The following is a 20945-nucleotide window of genomic DNA, read 5'->3' on the forward strand; positions in this document are numbered from 1 at the left end:
GTTGCACCACATGGTGTATCAAAGAAATAAGGATATCTCCTACCAGGGTGTCCGGGTGGCATAGTGGTCTATTCCGTTACCTACCAACACCTACCTGTGTTACCTCTGACTTGGTCAGGTGTCCCTACAGACACGATTGGCCGTGTCTGCGGGTGGAAACTGGATGTGCGTATGTGTCCGGGTCGCTGCACTAGCGCCTCCTCTGGTCGGTTAGGGTGCCTGTTCAGGGGGGAGGGGGAACTGGGGGAAAAGCATGATCCTCCCACGCTCTACGTCCCCCTGGCAAAACTCCTCACTGTCAGGTGAAAAGAAGCGGTTGGCGACTCCACATGTATCAGAGGAGGCATGTGGTAGTCTGCGGCCCTCTCCCAGAGCAGCAGAGAGAGTGGAGCAGCGACCGGGACAGCTTGGAAGAGTGGGGTAATTGTCCGGATACAACTGGGGAGAGGGGGGGGGGGGGGGTTGTCCAAAAAAAAAAAAAAAAGGATAAAAAGGATATCTCCAACCACTTGCAGGCTATATCGTGGCATCGTTGGACTATTAACTATCAAATCAAAATTAAGGTTTTTGTTTGTTTGTTGGCTTTAAGATCAGACACTTCTGTCATGAAAATGTATATTTTCAGATTGTATCCTGTTGTTTCTGACTGATAATACATTAAAATAAAACCTGCTGCATATTTTCTGGGTGATTCTGCACTTCCCGCACAAAGACAACAGTTCAGTTCCACACACAGATTTCTGTGTGTGGAAAATAACAAAAGTGTTAAATGTGTTTGCATTCAGGAGTGTGTGGAAAATAACAAAAGTGTTAAATGTGTTTGCATTCAGGAGTAACCAATCTTGTCTTTGTCCTCACTTTTATTTCTAATTGTTTGTGTGTGCATATGTGTGGGCATATTTGTGAACATCTGTAGGCTTCAGACCTTGACATAGTGGTCCTTGGAGCCAGTGATGACTTGGTCTTTACCCAAGAGAGACTGTCCCACCGTCAGACACATAACTGAGCCTATGTGGCCTGTCAGTTTCCCCATTGCCTGCATCCTACACAGCACGCATGCACACACACACACACACACACACACACACACACACACACACACACACACACACACACACACACACACAAGAGAAGGTGATGATGAAAAGAATTGATAATTTGTAAGAATGAAAATAATTTCAAGTTTATGGTAACATTGGCATTGTATGAAACAATTCTACTTTTCATCTCTGAAGGAAAAAAGAGCTATGTATTGAGACGCTATTAAATAATATCCTTTTACATATTTTTCATTTGTATATACTTTTAGGAGTCTCTGGAGCCCATCTGTACACGCTTTTTGGTCTAGTCGGTAAATTGTTTGCCTCTTCATTCACAGAGAAGGAAGATAAGAAGAAAAGGATAGCATCACGGTGAAGCCAGCACTTGATTCCTACTGACAGTTTTCACTGATGTTTGATCATTGATCAGTCTTCATGATAGTAAATAAGCCTTACTGTGCATCTGTCATACCCTCACTTCTGGGCTCCTGTAGCCTCTGGCTGGCTAAAGCCAGAGGCTACAGGAGCCCAATCTCGCAAGTGGATCAAGTGCATTGATTTTTCATGAGACTTTGTCCAGCTTCCCTTCCATATGGTCCAAACACAGCCTTGGAGACTGTTTCAATTGTAAACAACATTGGTGGGAACAGCAAAGGGTAGTTACTTACTTCGGGGAAACAATGAGTCACATGATGCACATGCATTTGTGCAATTTACAAGCATGGCCGTTGTCATGGAAAGACTGGGAGAGTTATGATTTAGCCTCTGCTACAATGTCAGAAAAAGTTGTTGCGAGTCGTCAGAAGTGTTTGCTTGCAAGGTGAGGGTTCCTGTGCATTTTCTGGACGTATATTTTCCTTCTTTTATTTTCTTGTTTAGACAGACCTCACCAGTGAGCCTGCATCATTACTTTTTTTGGATTTTTCCCCCTTTTTCTCCCCAATTGTATACAGCCAATTATCCAACTCATCTGAGCCATCCCGGTTGCCGCTCCACCCCCTCTGCCGATCCGGGGAGGGCTGCAGACTACCACATGCCTCCTCTGATACATGTGGAGTCGCCAGCTGCTTCTTTTTACCTGACAGTGATGAGTTCACCAGGGGGACATAGCACGTGGGAGGATCAGACTATTCCCCCCAGTTCTCCCTCCACCCCGAACAGGCGCCCCAACAAACCAGAGGAGGCGCTAGTGCAGCGACCAGGACACATACCCACATCAGGCTTCCCACCCACAGACACGGCCAATTGTGTCTGTAGGGACGCCCGACTAAGCCAGAGGTAACATGGGGATTCGAACCAAAGATCCCCATGCTGGTAGGCAACGAAATAGACTGCCACACTACCTGGGCGCCCCTGTTATTTATATTATTTGAGAGTAATTGAATGTTGCAAAAAGAGACAAATGGCAAAGAACGAAATAAATTAATGAAAGAAGAAATGGACGCACTTGTTGAGGTCCCAAATTCGAACAGTGTTGCCAGCGGCAGCATACAGCACAGATCCAGAAGGGTTGAGGGCTATCTGGTTGATCTGGTACTCCCCCTGTGCAAAGGTTATTGTACGTGTGGTGGTGCCAGCACATCACCTGAAACCACCTGCCCTGATGAACTGTAGGGGAAAAGTGAGACAAGGTTCGTCACGATGATGGGCAGAGAGAAAGAAGGGGTGGAGTGTGGGCATGATATGAAGGGGAAAAGAAACAAGACAGGCAGAAAGAGATTGTGATGCAAGATGAGATGTTGTATGTCACATTTTTTACGTTTCATTTTTCACTCCATGCAACTCCAAACACACCATTGTACAAAAAAGTGGATTCTTCCACTTCAACAAACAAAGCTCACTTTGACTGCAGTTTGAGTGCCTCAAGCTGCTTCATTAGCTTGACAACAATTAAAAGAAAAACACAGGAACACATACACACAGCAGGCAGTAACTTACGTGAGTGTGCGAACACACTTGGCGGAGTCGCGGATATCCCAGACCTTAATGTAGGATGTGGACACAGAGAAGACAAGGCACGAGGAAGAGCAGTACTTCACTGACACCACGTTGTTTGGGTGGCCTTTCAAGGTGACAATCTCCTGGCCCGTGACCAGGTTCCACATCTTACAGGTTCGGTCTGAAAGAGGAACAGGCTTAGATATTCTACACATCGAAAGCCAATCCCAGTGCATGAACACTACACAATTAGCACTGTTCACAAACTGCATTTTAAATCGAGGAGGATATTTGGTGGCATTTCTTAACGAATGGATGGATCCTAAACATGGGAAGGCCGAGAAAACATTCACTTACTGCCATAGAGTATGTCATGAAGTTAAAACACAGCAGTAAAGTATAAGAAGTGGAGAAAAAATGTTTTGCCTTATTGTGATTGTTAAACTCCAAAGACATGGAAAATCCATCCATCCGTCGATTATTCAAGCTGCTTATCCTAATCGGGGTCACGGGATGCTGGAGCCTATCCCAGCAGTCATTGGGCAGCAGGCGGGACGACACCCTGGACAGGCCGCCAGGCCATCACAGGGCCGACATACACATACACACACACACACACACACACACACACACACACACACACACACACACACACACACACACACACACACACACACATTCACACCTAGGGACAATTTAGTATGGCCAATTCACCTGACCTACGTATCTTTGGACTGTGGGAGGAAACCCTTGAAAACATGGGGAGAACATGCAAACTCCACACAGAGGACAACCTGGGATGACCCCCAAGGTTGGACAACCCCGGGGTTCAAACCCAGGACCTTCTTGCTGTGAGGCAACCATGCTAATCACTGCACCACCATGCCGCCAGACATGGAAAAATACATCAGAAATAACACAAAGCAGTGCATATACTTTATAGAAAATTTGGCAAATGTAGGGCTTAGATGAAACATTATTCCAGGCTAAAAACCTGTTCCCTGGTGTGTTGGCCATGTACCTTTAGATCCAGTAAACAGTAGCTCATCTGTGGCGTCCACACATAACACAGGTTTAGAATGGCCCTCAGCCACAGACACACACTGCAGAGGTGCTGTACGACCCCCCTTTACACCTCCAATAGGACTGATCACGCCCCTAATGGACACACACATGAAAAAAAAAAGTCACACACTAATAGAGAAAACAAGTAATGGTTCCTAGCTACACATCTACAAGCTACCTCATTGTCCTGCACAAACTAGTCATTCTGAACACAGGGGGAATGCAAAAACATGCTACCACCTAATTACAAGCATGCGCGCGCGCGCGCGCACACACACACACACACACACACACACACACACACACACACACACACACACACACACACACACACACACACACACACACACACACACACACACACCATATCTTATGCACACACACAATATGCATGTTCGTTTTTTCTTTTGTCTTTCTATTTCATCTTTTCTATCCAACCAACCGCCATTAGTTGTGGAAGGGCTTAATTAAGGTTGTACAGTCCTGTACATTCATCAGAACTGCTTCCCTATTACTTCTTCACCCACTCCACCCGCCTCTTCCTCCCTCCTGTCCCTCTGACAGGCTGGAGTCCCAGAGCGCTTGCAGAGGAGCCAGCAGAGCAAGACAGAGCAGGAAGAGAGTGAGAAGAAGAGAGAGAAATGTGGAGAAATTGGTCCCTAGTGGGCTTCCTTACAACGTCGGGTCCAGTGAAACCACTGCTTATGTGCAGAATAGAATCCAGGAGTAATAAAATAAAGAGCGAGGAAGACCTGCAGGGGTGTTTGAAACACATCAAGAATGACAACAACACCCCCCCCCCACAGACAGACACAGACACACACACACACACACAAACACACAATCACACACAAATACATACATATCAAATGAAAAAACAAACACCAAACCATACCCTCTGTGTTTTTGAACAATGCATTCTAAAATGGCACCAAACATGGCATCAGTCATTCATCCAAACCAAAGTCAGGTGAAAAGACACATGCATGTCTGCCAGTCTCACAAAGCACAACAAATAAAAACAAAAAACAAAACAAAAAAACAAAAAACGACCGACAAACAGTGCACTCAAAACAGTGGTGTTGTTTTATGACTCTCCCACAGGCTCTAAGTACAGCCCCACAGCAGCCAGCAACTCAAAAATTAATACACATGACATAATATCTTACGATCACATCATGCAACACCTCCACCAATCTGCAAGCCAACTCATAGTTTGGCAGCTCGAGAGCAAACCCTCTCGTGGTCCTGAAGCAAAGCGTTGCAGGGCAGGTGATAACGCCAAAGTCAGATTATCAACTGTGGCCCACAGATGGCATGTGTAGGCCTTACTGTAATCTACTATAATGGTCTATAATCTACTATAATGGTCTCAGCTTCCAATCCGCCTCTGTCCTGGGTTTGGCCCAGTCCCATATTTGAAAGACTTCAACTTAAGTGCGCCTTTGTTTGTTTGTGACGGTTTACGTTATACGACTTTAATTGAAGAGAGAGAGAGAGAGAGAGAGAGAGAGAGAGAGAGAGAGAGAGAGAGAGAGAGAGAGAGAGAGAGAGAGAGAGAGAGAGAGAGAGAGAGAGAGAGAGAGAGACAGGCAGATGGAGAAAGTGAGAGAGAGGGCGAGCAAAAGAAAAAAGGGGCACTGATAAGGCAATTAATTGGGAGGTTATGTCATTTAAACGAACCTCATTACTCTGAAGGTGGGTGCTCAATCATCTTTTCGTGAGTCACGTCCCAAGCCAAAATGAATGTCAATCAATAGTATGAATATTAAGAGGTGGAAATGAGATACTATATATTCATTTACTCCATTTTATTCTCTCTAAGCCAACTACATTCATACACGGCAATGGGATATGATACTTGGCCATACCATTCTTTCTGTTACCACAGTATGTTTTCATAACCACCTTGTAGTGGTAATAATCTCTAACTTTGTCGGTATATTAACAAAACGCTAATTGTTTTCCCGCCAAGTTGATATTCTGCATGACACTATAGAGTTGGCACTCCACATCACAGTGTATTACTCTTCACAGAAGCACCGTCTCTATCTGGTACGGCAGTGCAGTGTTCACAATGGTGAGAGTGATCCTGTTACATCAACACCCTTGTCATTGTGTGTTGTGTAATGCACACAACATGAAAATTGCCAAGAAGTGCTGTAAGGCAGCACAACCAAGGGTGGAGAGAATATAATGAAACTGGAGAGGGACAACGATGTATACTCCCCACAGCAGAGAGATAGATGCTGGTAGAGATAAATTCGTGTGTTTCTATATTTACATGTGTGCATTTGTTTGCAAGAGAGCAAGAGAAAGAGACAGGTGAAAGAATCGGGGTGAGATAATGCTGCTCATTACAGTCCAAAAGGTAATTCAATCAGTGGTATCTGTATATATCACTCATGTGTGGTGCTACCAGTCGTTCATTACTGTGATCTGTGTGTAACGACATGCACATTTGCACTTTAAGCGCTGTAAACCTATTCTGTGATTAAATGACTTCACTGAATACTGTGGCATATCCATGCGGTTGTTATTTGATGAGAATTTTAAAAAGTGACTGATCAACCTCCCCTCACAAGATACCGTATCTCAGACATCACTGTTTTATAAGTCAGTTATGGCATCCATAATATGTTTCCTGTTGAATATGTTGATTCAGATTCAGATGTTTTGTTTTTTTTTCTCTCGAGCAAAACCTTTGTTTGTGTCCACCCAATCGAAATGCAATGGGGTTCAATCAGGTCAAGCGTGCAAGGGGAAACCAGAGACACACACACACACGTACACACAAAACACCACAGGTGGGAGTGGGGGGGGTGTGTGTCAAAGAGAGCAGTGAGTCCAATGAGGTCAGAGCATGCACCACAACGACCCCCACCCATTTTGGAAAAGGAGGAGAGGCCAGGCAAGGCACTGGCAAACAGAAGAGACAAGGATGGCTGACAGGTCAGTTACAGGCAAATGAGTGGAGTGACTGAATGACGGAGACAGACTGACACAGTTCCTCTACCTGAGCACCTCGGAGAGCGAGGAATCGCTGTCATCCGACCTGGAGGCAGAAGAGGAGCAGGATTGGGTATTGGGGTAAGGGATTGGGGTAAGGAGAAGGAAAGGGTTAACAACACTGAGGAAATAGAGAGGGATTTCTGACAAAAGGTTAAATGTAAAGGGGAAAAGGAAGAGAGTGGGGTTTCGTATGTAAATCTGCTATTTAAATGGGAAGATCAGCCAACGATCAAGCGACTCTTTATTATCAACAGAGGACTCTGGGGCAGCATCCTCTAACTGATAATGAAGGAGTAGGCTGTGTGAAGCCTGACAGACATATTTCACAAATATGTCCGTCAGGCTTGCTTGGAAAAGCTGGTTCGCTCATAAGGGTGGCTGATAGTTATATAGCTGGGGTATAATTTGGTGCATTTTGTATGAACCTGCAAAATGACACCCAATGGCGTGGTTTCAGGCAAGGACTCTTCCTCTACAAAGATGACAGAGTCAGGGTCAACATTTGAGGTTAAAGGTTAGGACGGAGCAGAAAAAGACACTTAATTAAGGTAGGGGAATAGACAAGGAGGGCTCAAAGATGCCAAAGGGGTCAACCACTCAGGTTCAACAACAGCACACTGGAGCTTTTACCCTGTTGGTTTGGACAATGTTGTCCTCCCTCCATGTGACTCCTCTGGTGTCCGTGTCCCCTCCTAAATCTACACCTCTTTACAAAGATTAGGGGATTGGGAGAAGTGAAAGGAGGTACAGGGGGAAAACCGATGGGTCTCCCACTGCAGTAGGGAAAATTTAGCAGGTTGGAAGACTGTCAAATGAACTCACAGGAGCCCACTGCAAAGTGGTCATGTAAAAAGAAGCAGACCTCCAAGTCTTTGACCACAGCTTGCAGAAGGTCTGGTATGTGTGCAGCAATGCAATGAAAATGAAATTGTGAATATTTGGTTAAATCAGCTTGCAGGTTTGTCACCATGTGAGGCTGCGTTTCACAATGTTGAACGTGTCTGTGTAAGTGTGAAGGAAACAACACAGGTAAAAGGCGCAATGGATTCCTCTACTTCCTATTACTGTATTAACTTTGACTATCTGTAGCAACATACATGCTTTTCTTAATGTGCTTCTTCAAATTATTGTTGTACATTTTTGAATTTGTTTTTAAAACATATTGTTTTAGAGACAAAGATTTTCAACTTAATGCAAACATTCAGAAAGGATATATGAATCCCCCCCCTTTTCTCCCCAATTGTATCTGGCCAATTATCCCATTCTTCCAAGCTGTCCTGGTCGCTGCTCCACCCCCTCTGCCGATCCGAGGGAGGGCTGCAGACTACCACATGCTTCCTCTGATATATGTGGGGTCACCAGCTGCTTCTTTTCACCTGACAGTGAGGAGTTTTGCTAGGGGGACGTAGTGCATGGGAGGATAACTCTATTCCCCCCGGTTCCTCCTTCCCCCTGAGCAGGCACCCCGACCAACAAGAGGAGGCACTAGTGCAATGACTAGGGCACATACCCACATCCGGCTTCCCATCCGCAGACATGGCCAATTGTGTCTGTAGGGACGCTCGACCAAGTCGTAGGTAACATGAGGATTTGAACCGCTGATAACCGTGTTGGTAGGCAACAGAATAGATCACTACACCACCCAGATTCCCCAAGGATATATGAATTTTAAAGTTTCCTGTTCATCAGATCTGTTGTTTAAAATCCTCTTAGGTTGTAACAATCCGAAACAGTTCATGATGTTTATAGGTTTGTAGTGAACTTGGGAGAAACTGATTACAACCATAAAATGAAGTTCTTGTAGGGGTGTCCGGGTAGCGTAGTGGTCTATTCCATTGCCTACCAACATGGGGCTCACCGGTCCGAATCCCCATGTTATACCTCCAGCTTGGTCGGGCGTCCCTACAGACACAATTGGCTGTGTCTGCGGGTGGGAAGCCGGATGTGGGTGTGTGTCCTGGTCGCTGCCATAGCGCCCCCTCTGGTCGGTCGGGGTGCCTGTTCAGGGGAGAGGGGGAACTGGGGGGAATAGCATGATCCTCCCAGTTCCCCCTAGTGAAACCCCTCACTGTCAGGTGAAAAGAAGTGGCTGGTGACTCCACATGTGTCGGAGGAGGCATGTGGTAGTCTGCAGCCCTCCTCGGATCGGCAGAGGAGGGTAATTGGCCAAGTACAACTGGGGAGGAAAAGGGGGGGAATTAAATTTTTGTGCTCTTATGTTCCTATTTATGACATCAAACCCTGATTACCATTCATGCAGGCAAACACCTACACCCAAACACCTCAGGCGTGTGTTGGAGGAGCAAGAACAGCAAGCATCCATAAATTCACTGAATAATCAGAGCAATTCATTTTTACTGCTTGTGTGAATGTGTAAAGAGCAGGAACTATAAATGATCACCAAGGGAAAACATTTGCAACCTTGCTCCTTTGCTTAAAAGCCATCGTTTCCCATTTGAAAGTCAACAGCTTCATTTGGGTAAGCATTTATTTGATGGGTTGCAATTTTCATGAATGCTTGTAATGAGTTTATGAGCCATCTCAGTGATGTGAGGAAGCTGAAATCAAACTTAAGTTTAAATCAAATTGATGAGTCAAATGAATATTCACTATGAATCACATGGATATTCATTGAACATTTTGTTAAAGCGAATGGTTAACGAGACAAGATGATTTTTAAAGTACACAAAAAGTGTGAAATAACAAATCACCCTCTACAGATTAAACCTAAAAGGAAACAGGAACCCAAACATGTTGGTGGCCGAAAGAGCCAGCATATGCATGTGTGAGTAGTTACAGTATGAACACACACACACACACACACACACACACACACACACACACACACACACACACACACACACACACACACACACACACACACACACAAATAACAGTGCAAAAACAAAGTGAAAACCAAACCCGACAGGCATTACAACAAATGGACGTTACCTCTAGAAGACAACTTCAATGCAAAAATCCATATGTGGAAAAAAACCTCACATGGCACCACAAATGGCATATATTAACAAAAAAAGCCTGCCGTTTTCTTTCACTGTCTGGCTCTATAAGATGGATGAATTTAAACATGAGGCCTAGACAAGTACACAAGTTCCTTCCAATCCCATCAACCCCAGCCAATTCAAACTGGAGCCAAGTATAAGCAGCAGTGGGGAAAGCTGACAAGAACCGATTCATTTACCTACTCCTGCTTCAGATAATGAAGAGCCAAAGGCTTCTATGTAGTGGCACACATGCACGCTAACAGATACAGAGGCTCACTCACATTGTCACATACAGATCACACTTGAATGCTTGCATGCACACACACACACACACACACACACACACACACACACACACACACACACACACACAACACCATTCCGACAAACTCATTTCTCTCAGCAACCTCTCAAACAATTAGGGGTCGATAAAGCTGATAACTGTTCAGGATTAATATAGGATACAACACTAACACCAACAAGGAAGTGGTGAGGCAAACACTGAGTGAAATTAACTGCTGCCATTTCGCAGCACTGAGAGCTAGGATTGATTATGAGGGGGGAGAGACGGGAGAAATAGCCGACTGTTGTTCCAAGTCAATTTTTCTGACTGTGGCATTTATCTGAAGGCAAAAAAACTGTTGGAATGAGCTGCTCTATGGTGCTCTATACTCTATCTATACCCTGGAGGAGAGCCCTTCCCTCGTAATAGGACTGAACTATTAATTACAGTATTAATTATCAATCAATTAATTATTACAGGCCTATTAATAAGGCCTGTAAAAAGACCTAAAACCAAAAAAAAGGTTCAACAAAAAAAGGATTAACAAATCTAGGGGTTCAATTGATCCGGCGAGGATGTCTGGGAACAAATAAGAGTTAGTATGGTGGACTTAGCATGTCACTAAGAATTCTGAGGCCGGCCATGTGTGCTTTATATCTGTTTAACACATATGGTGTGTGTGAGTGTGTGTGCATGTCTGTGTGCGTGCGTGTGTGCCCTTGTGTTTGGATGAAGAGAATGAAGAATGAACTATCCTAACTAAGTGCGTGTGTGTGTGTGTGTGTGTGTGTGTGTGTGTACTTACTTGTCCAAGGCAGAGCCTTGAGTCTGATTGCTTGTGAGCCTGGAGAAGACATTGCGGTCGTTCCTGGTCCTCAGCGGGGGAGAGGAGGGGGGAGTGTAGCCCTCAGTTGGCCTGAGAGGCAGCGAGAGGAACAGACGGGAGGGACAGGAAGAACAGAGAACGAGAGAGAATTAAAGAGTGAGGCAGAGGAGAAGAACCGTTCCATTATTCAATGGCATCCAAACTTATTGGGGGCGCTGAATTGCCGATGCACCATGAGGCATGGTGCCCTATCTGCATGCAGGGCCACTTGGATTTGACTTTCCCCAAAAGGATTACCTGTATGAACGGTCATAAGATTTTCTCCTCGTCATTGGGGAGGTGTCGTAACCCCGAGACTGCCTGGGACTGAGAGAATTCAGACACGTCACACACACACAAGCACACGCACGCACATACACACACACAAACTAAGCAGGGCTTCTACCAGGGAGTGATTCATTTTCAGGAAAAGGATTATTCGCCTAAAAGCAATCTATTCCTTGGTCCCACAAAGCTATTAGCACCTTGGATTTACTACTCAATATGTATGACTTCTAGGGACTAGGGCAATGGGGATTTTTTTTTAATTAAAATAGAAAACTACACAACAAATGATTTTTCACCCACTAGAAGTAGTACAGAATTATCTGACCTTGTCTTAATTGCACTGAAACAATCTTTGTCCCAAATGTTTTAATTGTCTTGCCTGTTTGGGCTTGTGTATTTATGTTTTAAACAAATACAAAACAATATAAAACAGCTGAGCATTGTAATCCTGTGTGTTTAATATGGATCGAGCAAAATGTTTGGTTGGTCAAAGTAATTGTTTCAAGAAATGATTCTAAAAAAAAAAGCAAAACAAACAAACTCAAATGCTTCTTAAAATCTAATGAGGACTAATGGGTTTGATCTGAAGATCAATAGACTTCCTTGCTCATCCCCTGGGAGGCACTGCCAGCTAACAATGCAATGTCAAATGTCATTCCTTTCTGTGACTCTTTTATCAGTGAGAAGTCTTATCTTTTCAACATCTTTGTAGTATTCTTCGTTGTTTATTTCAGCATCCATTTCTTTTTCCTCCGGTGACTTATTAATCTAACTGTTCGGTGTGCTCTGGGCAACCGCGGAAAAGAAATTTGCGCCGCAAAGACAAGTAATTATCACAGAACAAAACAGGGCTGCAGATCTCTGGTCCAGTTGGATCCACAAATGCAAAGTTGAGTGACTTGACCCTCAGAGTAGTGCTATGCACCCTAAATGGGTCTACCATCAGTAGAAATATGGATCACCATACTGGTCTCAGTGGGCATGTTTCATTACTGCACCACTCTTTGGGACTTACAAGGTGTGCCCCCTGACAGGCAGGCTGATCGTGCGGGATGTCCGCTCCCTGAGGTGGGGGTCCCGTAGAGACAGGCTAAAACCTAGGCTCCCAGAGCCAAGGCAAAGACCGTCCTCCTGGATGTCGGTTAGTGAGGCCAGGGACTTGGTGATCTGTTGTGACTTGCTGCTATGTGAAGGGTCCATGCCAGGACCCAAATACTCTGCAGACACTGCCTTCATCTGTGCTGACAGACGAGGCTCCATCTGAGTGGGAAACAGCAGATAACAGAGAAAGAAGAGCACCATGAGAGAGACATGACATAGAATGGACTGGTGTTGGAGTGGAAAAACAAGGTGGTTTGATTTAAAACCGTCGTTGGTATACAGGCACATTTGAAGCACAAGCTTGTACTGCCACCTTTTGGTCAAACATAATCCTGGCTTCCACATCAAAACTTCTTGTAGGCAAAAGAAACAAAGCGGGTGGTGAGGAAACACAAATGCTACATCAAATTATCATGATCACCTAATGACATAAAGAACAATACTGATCCTGAAAAAAATCTGTCAGGGTTGAACAGTGCATGTTATAGCGCTACCACATATCTATTTAAATACAGATTCAAGGAGGAAGGAAGATGGGAGGCTTTGATTTTTTTTTTTTTTTTTTTTAGATTTTGAGATACTTTATTGATCCCTGTAGGGAAATTACACTCTGCATTTAACCCATCTTAGCTATGTAGCTAGGAGCAGTGGGCAGCCGCCATGCAGTGCTCAGGGACCAACTCCAGTTCATCTTGCCATGCTTCGGTCAGGGGCACAGACAGGAGTACTAACCCTAACATGCATGTCTTTTTTGATGGTGGGGGAAACCGGAGCACCCGGAGAAAACCCACCGCAAACACTGGGTTTTTGCAAACTCCACACAGAGGATGGCCTGGGATGACCCCCAAGGTTGGACAACCCCGGGGTTCGAACCCAGGACCTTCTTGCTGTGAGGCAACAGCGCTAACCACTGCGCCACCATGCCACCCTATTGTTACATAGTAACTATACCAGGTTACTGTGTAAATAGAGAAAAAAATATGTCTTTAAATCTGGCCTGCTTTCCCCATCCATATACCTTATTTGTAAAATATTTTATGATTTGATGACAACAAAGTACTTAGTCATTGAAATAACTACCTTCAATTTGAAGTCATCCTGACTGTTGGATTCTTTCATTTGAGACGGACTGTAGGAACAGAAAAATGGAGAAGAAGTACACAGAAAGATGACTAATTACAATTTATTTTTAAGATTTCATGTATGGAGTAGAATCTGTTTGATAATGTATGTCCTAGAGAGCGTTTTGTAAGAAACTAAAGTGCAGCCACACCTGCCGTCAGAGGCTTGGCTGAACTCTGAGGGTTCTTCATCCGTGCTGGTATAACCATTCTCTGGAAACAAACAAAATAAACTGCTGGTCAGTATCGAATACACAAGGCATGTTAAGTGTGTAGGACAGGACAACAGCAAAATTGTGAGACAACAACAATAAAACATTCTTCAAAACGACAGACACACACCCCATCTCTTACCTTGCTGTACATTTTGGATAAGGGCCTGGAGTTCAGGATTGTACTCGGCCTTCTCCCGTAATGCATCCAGGATGATGTGATTGTGGGAGGAACCAATCACATCAGTCTGTCTCAGCTGGCCCTCCAACAGTCTAATCTGAGCCTCCTTCTGAGCCACCTGTAAACCCTGCACATCAATGCACACCAACACATCTGGGTAAACATGGATTCCATCTACGTCATCATGTTAAGGCATCTTGTAATCCAAAATGACACCAGTAGATGGAGCCATATGCTAACTATTATCCAAACTCAACAGGATACTTTAGAAGTAGAACAGTTTGCAGGAGAATAAAGTGTTTGCGTTATTCTACAATACTAACACTATGATCGTAAATTTGGATTGTTTTTTGGATTGTTTTTTTCCCAAATATAATAGTTAAAAGAGTGATTATCTTGTGATTTGAGAATATATTAATAGGATTAATTTGATCACATTTTTTAATATATTTTATTAATCCATGTAATTGTGTTATCCTGTTTCAATGTTATATCTTTCTCTCACTAAGATGTGTAACTTTTTTTTTTTTTACATGGTGATGCTGGTCGCATGGCTTGGGTCTATTGTATTCTGTAAATTGTGTAAACACAACATCCATTGCACATTCTCTATCTTGGGAGATCCCTCTGTTGCTCTCCCTGAGGTTTCTTCCCATTTTTTCTCCCTGTTAAAGGGTTTTTTAGGGAGTTGTTCCATATCCGATGCAAGGGTCTAAGGACAGGATGTTGTGTTGCTGTAAAGCCCCTTGAGACAAATTTGTAATTTGTGATATTGGGCTAAATAAAATTGACTTGACTTGACTTGATTACTTTGGGCCAGCATGAGCTATTAGCTAGATGAACACTTCTTGCTTGAAATGGTGACCCTCGTCATAAAAAAGTGGAAAAGGGGCAGTAGCAGCCTAGATATTTGAAAAGCGATTTTGTAACCGCAAGGTAGCTGGCATGACACTCCTCACTGGTCATCAGTTAAAGACAGTGGATCTTATAAGAGGTGTGTCATGTGGATTTTGAGGCAGGTTTCTCCCAGGAGAAACACGATAGCAGCTTGAAAAACACACTTTTCCACATTTTTTACTTTTAAGGATTCTCTTTAATGTCAAGCAAACCTTGTCAATGGAAGCTTTCAGGAAGTGGTCCAGAAGGTGGCGTGCCTCAGCCAAGGAGCAGGAGCTGATCACCACTGAGGTGTCCACGGAGTCCAGCTCATCCTGTGGGATAAAGTCCAGGATTTACTTCGGGCCATCATTAATAGCACATAACCAGGCATCAAACATACATGACAATGAATATGGATGTGTATGTATTTATGAATGTGTATGTGCATGTGTATGTATGCGTGTGTGTGTTCATCCCTACCTTGGTCTCCTCTATCTGCACAATTGTGGCCTGGCAGTCAGACAAACTGTCACTGATGTAGTCTATGTTGGCGTTGAGCACCTCAATCTCCTCATTCATTTCCTGGATGATACGGTCCTCTTTTTCAGGCCCCTCCCCCTCCGCCATCAGTACCTCTCTTTTATGTAGGAGCACCTCTTGATGAACTGACAACTCCTCCCGCTTCTGACTCATTAATACACACAAAGGGACAGAGAAGGAAGTCATGTTAGAGCTGCACTTTCAGAAAATTCAACCCTACGCGCCAAATGAAACGAAACCAATACTTGACCCGTTTAAACCCTTGAAATCTTATGGGAAATGACAGATTAAGTTGTAGCAATTTCTATTAGCAAATATTATTTCTGACATTCATAACACCTTGGGTAAATACAACAACAACCTTGATTTTGAAGTGTATGCATGATTTTGAATGTAAAGGTAAAAAGGTTAAAGAGGTTTTTACAGAGGGAAAACATGCAAATAAGTTTTGCAGTTAACCAGTACTGCATTTAAACAGAAAGTACGATTTTATGCACCAAGCTAGAAGGAATAAACTACTTTGTTTTTTCTATCCAGGCATCCATCCATTATCCAAACCGCTTATCCTGCTGTCAGGGTCGCAGGGACGCTGGAGCCTATCCCACATAAATTGGACATTGCTTGTACGATAACATTAATACAGTCTTCTATATTTCATACCAACAACACAAGTAATTCTATTCACTTTCTCGCTAATTCTGATGCATCGTATACCACTCACACTTACTTATGTGGTGCTGATGGCTTTGGCTATTTGTAACTTCACATATATGACAATCCACGACCTGGCAAATCTATGTCAAATGTCCTCTGAGCATGTACCTCTAACAAATGTGTGGCTATGGTTTAATTACCCCTTAAAATTAGGTCAAGTCAATGACACGGAACAAATGAAATATGGAGGGGGGAAATGGCTTTTCATCAACTGCTGGCTCTTTTCCTAGAAGTCAAAAATACCCAAAATCTGTTAGCCTTCCCCATGTTAAATCTCATGTTAAATCTTTGTAGCATTAAATCCCTGCCAAAAACAGACTGCATGTTACCACTCAGTAAGAATAATAACACTATAGCCACTGATCAGTGCATTTTGCCTGATCAGTGCTTCCCTCCTCCCTGGAGATGGAGAGGAAGCAGCAAAACCATCTGTACCTTGATAAGGCGGTCCATGTCGGCCTCCACATTGGCAATGGTCATGCGCTGCATGACGATGTCCAGAATGCGTTGCTCCAGGGTCTGCCACTTCTGACGGGCCAACTTGGTGAAGCTACTGCCTCTGCCAGCTGCTACCATGCTACCCAGGACTCCTGGCTTACGCTGCATCTTCTTTCTACTGCTGCAAGCGAGGAGGGCAGGGGGCCGTTTCAGACAAGATTGGGGAGTTGGAATAGGGAGAATTGGTGCAAGGTAGGGTCGACAGAAGTAAACAATTAGGAAAACGAGGGATGGAGAGGAGATATAGAGTAAGGGTTAGGACACAGAGGTGAATTGAGGTGTGAAAGATGAGAGATGCAATGAGAGTGGAGAAAGAGGAAATTATGCATCCTGAAATACAGGAAAAATTACGCAAGTGAAGGGAGAGAGCCAAATGATAGTAAACAACTGTAAATGTCAGCATCAATAAATCAATTCATGTGTGAAAGCGGCTTATAATCATCCATGCAGGCAAGTGAACAATCAATTTGTTGTACAATCCACTTCAGCTAAAGTCTGTGTCGGAACAAAGACGGGGTCAACCAGATTAGACTGTTCAATTAAACCATTATTTCATAAAAAACCCTCACTTATCTCAGTAAATGACTTTAAGAACTGTCTTTTGTCTGTGAAATGGATTATATTTAATTCATTTAGCCAAACATCAGCTGTAATGTGTAAATTTGGTTTCAACTTACTAAAACCATATAGCACAGAGCCATTGTTTAATTACAGTGAGTGATCATCCATTCACAGAGAGGCACAACACTCTGTGCACACACACAAGCACACACACACGCACACAAACACAGAGCAAATCCTCTTACCCAATGACGCGCGTCCCATCCACACTCCCCTCACTTTCTCCCATATATCCATGTGCATTATGTTTGTTGTTCCACTGACGCACCATTCCGCTTACACTCCTCCCAGACTCGGCCTCAGAGCTGCTGGCTGTGGTGCTGGCTGACAGCTCAGCTCCAGAGTCTGATGGGAGGGGAGGTTGGTTCCAGCGGGCCACCCGTCCGGCCACACGGTCTGACATCGGCTTGGCTAACCGACGCAGGGCGGAAACCTCCTGGGTTTTCCTGCGCAGCACCAGCTCCTGCTGCCGCTTCTGAGACTCCAGTGCCCGGATCTGGTACTGAGGAGGGAGACAGGCGACCCCTCAGATACACTACATGGACCGGTACATAGAGGACATGACCCTGAAGAGACAAGACCTTGCCCATTTTTCTTACATGAACAAATGTGATCTTAGCTATGTTTGTAATTCAGTTTTCAACATTTACTCAACCCTGAATTTCAAAACAATGCCCACCACAGCTTATCCTGCACATAATATCTATAGATGTTGTTGAAAAATAAGACTTTTTTTAAAAGACTAGTTTAGCTAGCTTCTAGGCTAGCTGTTATCATGTACTTTTATAATGAGGCTGAAAAAGGCAGGAGTATTTAGATCCTTGTGGGATCTAAACTTTCTCTTTTCCATTAAACATGGTGTGAGCAGATATTCTAAGTGTGTGAGCTCTACTTTTTTAAATTTGATGCTCTGTCTCACACCTTATTGTTCATTTGGATGTGCATGCTCTATTTTTTGTAAGCTTTTTATAATTACTAGCTACCCAAGACAAATATGGCTGCTTGCCTGGTAAAAAGTCAATTATTACATGAATAAATAAATTAACATAAGTCATACAGTAATTTATAACACACACACACACACACACACACACACACACACACACACACACACACACAGACTACTACTGTTGGCTCTTACACATCATCGCTTTCTAGTTGTCATAATATCTGTGTTTAAAACTGAAATACTGAGACAAACCATTAAAAGAGGCTGATGCTTAATGTTTATAAAGGCTATAGAATCTACTTTGTAGTGAGACGCATTTGACATTAGTACTTAAACACTAAATCTACAATGCCCTCACAGAAAAAAAGGCCCGTTATCAGTATCCTGCTTACAGATACACTCACCATATACACACACATAAACATATAGACAATACACAAACCTACACAACCATGCTAAGCCTAACCTCTTGGCGTCGCTGCTCCTTCTTGAGCTGCGCAATCTCCCGGTTCCTCTTGGCCTCCACCATTCTCCTCCTCTGCTGCTCCTCCTTCATCTGCTTCATCAGCGCCACCTAGGAGTACCAAGACCAGACTGCCTTAGCTCACGATGTTGGTGTCTCTGCTCCAGCATGCAGTCACATGCACTCACACAAACAAAGTCATGTTGCTTGCCCACACATACTCAGACGCACACACAAACACCCAAATACACTATGAATGCCCATTTTCTCTCATCCCATGCCTTTTGCATGCTGATGCAAGCTCCTCCATCCCCCTTCCCCTCCGCCCCCCTTACCTTGGCCTGTTTCATCTCAGTGACCTCCGCCTGGAGTTTCTTCAGCTCCCGCTCGTAGCGTCCTTGGTTCTTGAGGAGGCGTGCGTGCTCCTTCTGAGCGGCCTGTAGCTTCAGCAGGTCGCGGTTCATCTCCTTCAGGCGCTTCTCATACTCCTGCTTGATTCGGCTGGCCTTCTCCTCAGTGTAGTTCTCCATAGACACTGAAGAGCCAGTTACGATGTTAATAACATGATGCGGGACAACACCATCCATAGTTACCATTTTAACACTAGAACAACCGGGATTTCACTACTACCTTAAACCATCATGGGCGGTCAAATTGACGGCCGATTTTTGAACTCTATATTCTGTCAAGATAGATACCCAATTGGGATATTAATGCACTGCATACGTCAGTATGTCTGCTAGGAAACAATTGACACCAAAATCAACATTTTAACAACTACAATACTATTTTTAAACAATTTAAACTTCAGAGAACTTGAATAGCAAAATTGAAAAAGTGAAAATATTACCTGAAACAAAACAGAAAACACATATTGCTAATCTAACAAACGTAACAAGGCCTATAAAACATGAAATGTGAAAAAATAAAATAAAAAAATAACTGAAAATAACAATTTTAAATAGTCCCAAACAATGACAAGAACTTAAAAGCTACTAAAATGACCATGGGGTTTTTAAACTCTATATTCTGTCAAGATAAACACCCAATTGAGATATAATAATAATAAATCACTCTTATATAGTGCTTTTCTAACACTCAACGACGCTTTACAATAAACAAGACAACAGATAAACATAACACAGACATACAGGGGTGGATGGGAAGGGGGGCTACGAGAGATAATAATGCATTGCATATGTTAGTATGTCTGTTAAGAAACGACTGACACCAAAATTAACATTTTAACAACTTTAATACTATTTCTCAAACAATTTAAAATCGCCAGTGTCCAACGCCTGTAAATACTGCAACGCCTCGGTGGTAGTCATGGTGTGTTTGAAACGGCAGCTGTATCCAGACATGTTGGAAATAATACCCGAAAAACAAAACGGAAAACACATGTTGCTAATCTAACAAACGTAACAAGGCCTACAAAATGTGAAATGTAAAAAAAGAACTGAACGCTACAAAGGAAATGACGTGAACAACCCATGTGACACGACACACACGATGACGCGCAAACTGAGCACGGTCATTTTGACCGCCCGTGGTCGTTTTAGGTAGATCTTATCATAACTTTTTTTTTTTGTGCAGTTGATCTAAAACTCATTTTAATGCAAATATATGCAGTTTTAGGAACATTTAGGGAGGGGTAGGTCTGCATCTTTTTTTGTTTCTTTCACAAAGTTATTAAACTTTGAATATCCAAAACGGTCAAAATGACTGCCCATGGTCGTTCTAGTAGTTTTAAAGTTCCAGTCGTTGTTTGGGACTGTTTCAATGATTATTTTCAGTTCGTATTTTACATTTCACGTTTTATAGGCCTTGTTATGTTTGTTAGATTAACCCAGCCACTGAGGATGCACAAGCCAGTGCATCCTTAGTGCCGGTCCCAAGCCCGGACAAATGGGGAAGGTTGCGTCAGGAAGGGCATCCGGCGTAAAATCTTTGCCAAATCAAATATGCGGATCATAAATAAGACTTACATACCGGATCGGTCGAGGCCCGGGTTACCAACGACCGCCACCGGTACTGTTAACCAGCAGGGTGTCGGTGGAAACTATGCTACTGTTGGGCGAAGGAGAAGGAGAGGGGGAAAGCATGTCCAGAGGCAGCTAGAGAGGAGGAAGGGTAGGCATGTGGAGGTGAGAGTTGGAACTTTGAATGT

At 43.6% G+C, this 20945-nt stretch overlaps 1 protein-coding gene across 1 annotated transcript in view; it reads right to left on the reverse strand.

The window, feature by feature from the left end:
- Positions 1–20945, reverse strand: part of kif21b (kinesin family member 21B) — a 117210-nt gene that overhangs the window by 13300 nt on the left and 82965 nt on the right. The window contains 18 exon segments of the mRNA XM_056301305.1: positions 926–1043; positions 2488–2623; positions 2626–2648; positions 2979–3159; positions 4000–4136; positions 7060–7098; positions 11149–11267; positions 11469–11535; positions 12512–12756; positions 13678–13726; positions 13871–13931; positions 14073–14238; positions 15221–15322; positions 15471–15674; positions 16680–16857; positions 17549–17865; positions 18779–18886; positions 19111–19310. Of these exon segments, the coding sequence (XP_056157280.1) occupies positions 926–1043; positions 2488–2623; positions 2626–2648; positions 2979–3159; positions 4000–4136; positions 7060–7098; positions 11149–11267; positions 11469–11535; positions 12512–12756; positions 13678–13726; positions 13871–13931; positions 14073–14238; positions 15221–15322; positions 15471–15674; positions 16680–16857; positions 17549–17865; positions 18779–18886; positions 19111–19310 (2450 nt within the window).

The sequence above is a fragment of the Lampris incognitus genome, chromosome 2, assembly GCF_029633865.1.
Source record: "Lampris incognitus isolate fLamInc1 chromosome 2, fLamInc1.hap2, whole genome shotgun sequence".
In the NCBI taxonomy this organism is placed as follows: domain Eukaryota; kingdom Metazoa; phylum Chordata; class Actinopteri; order Lampriformes; family Lampridae; genus Lampris; species Lampris incognitus.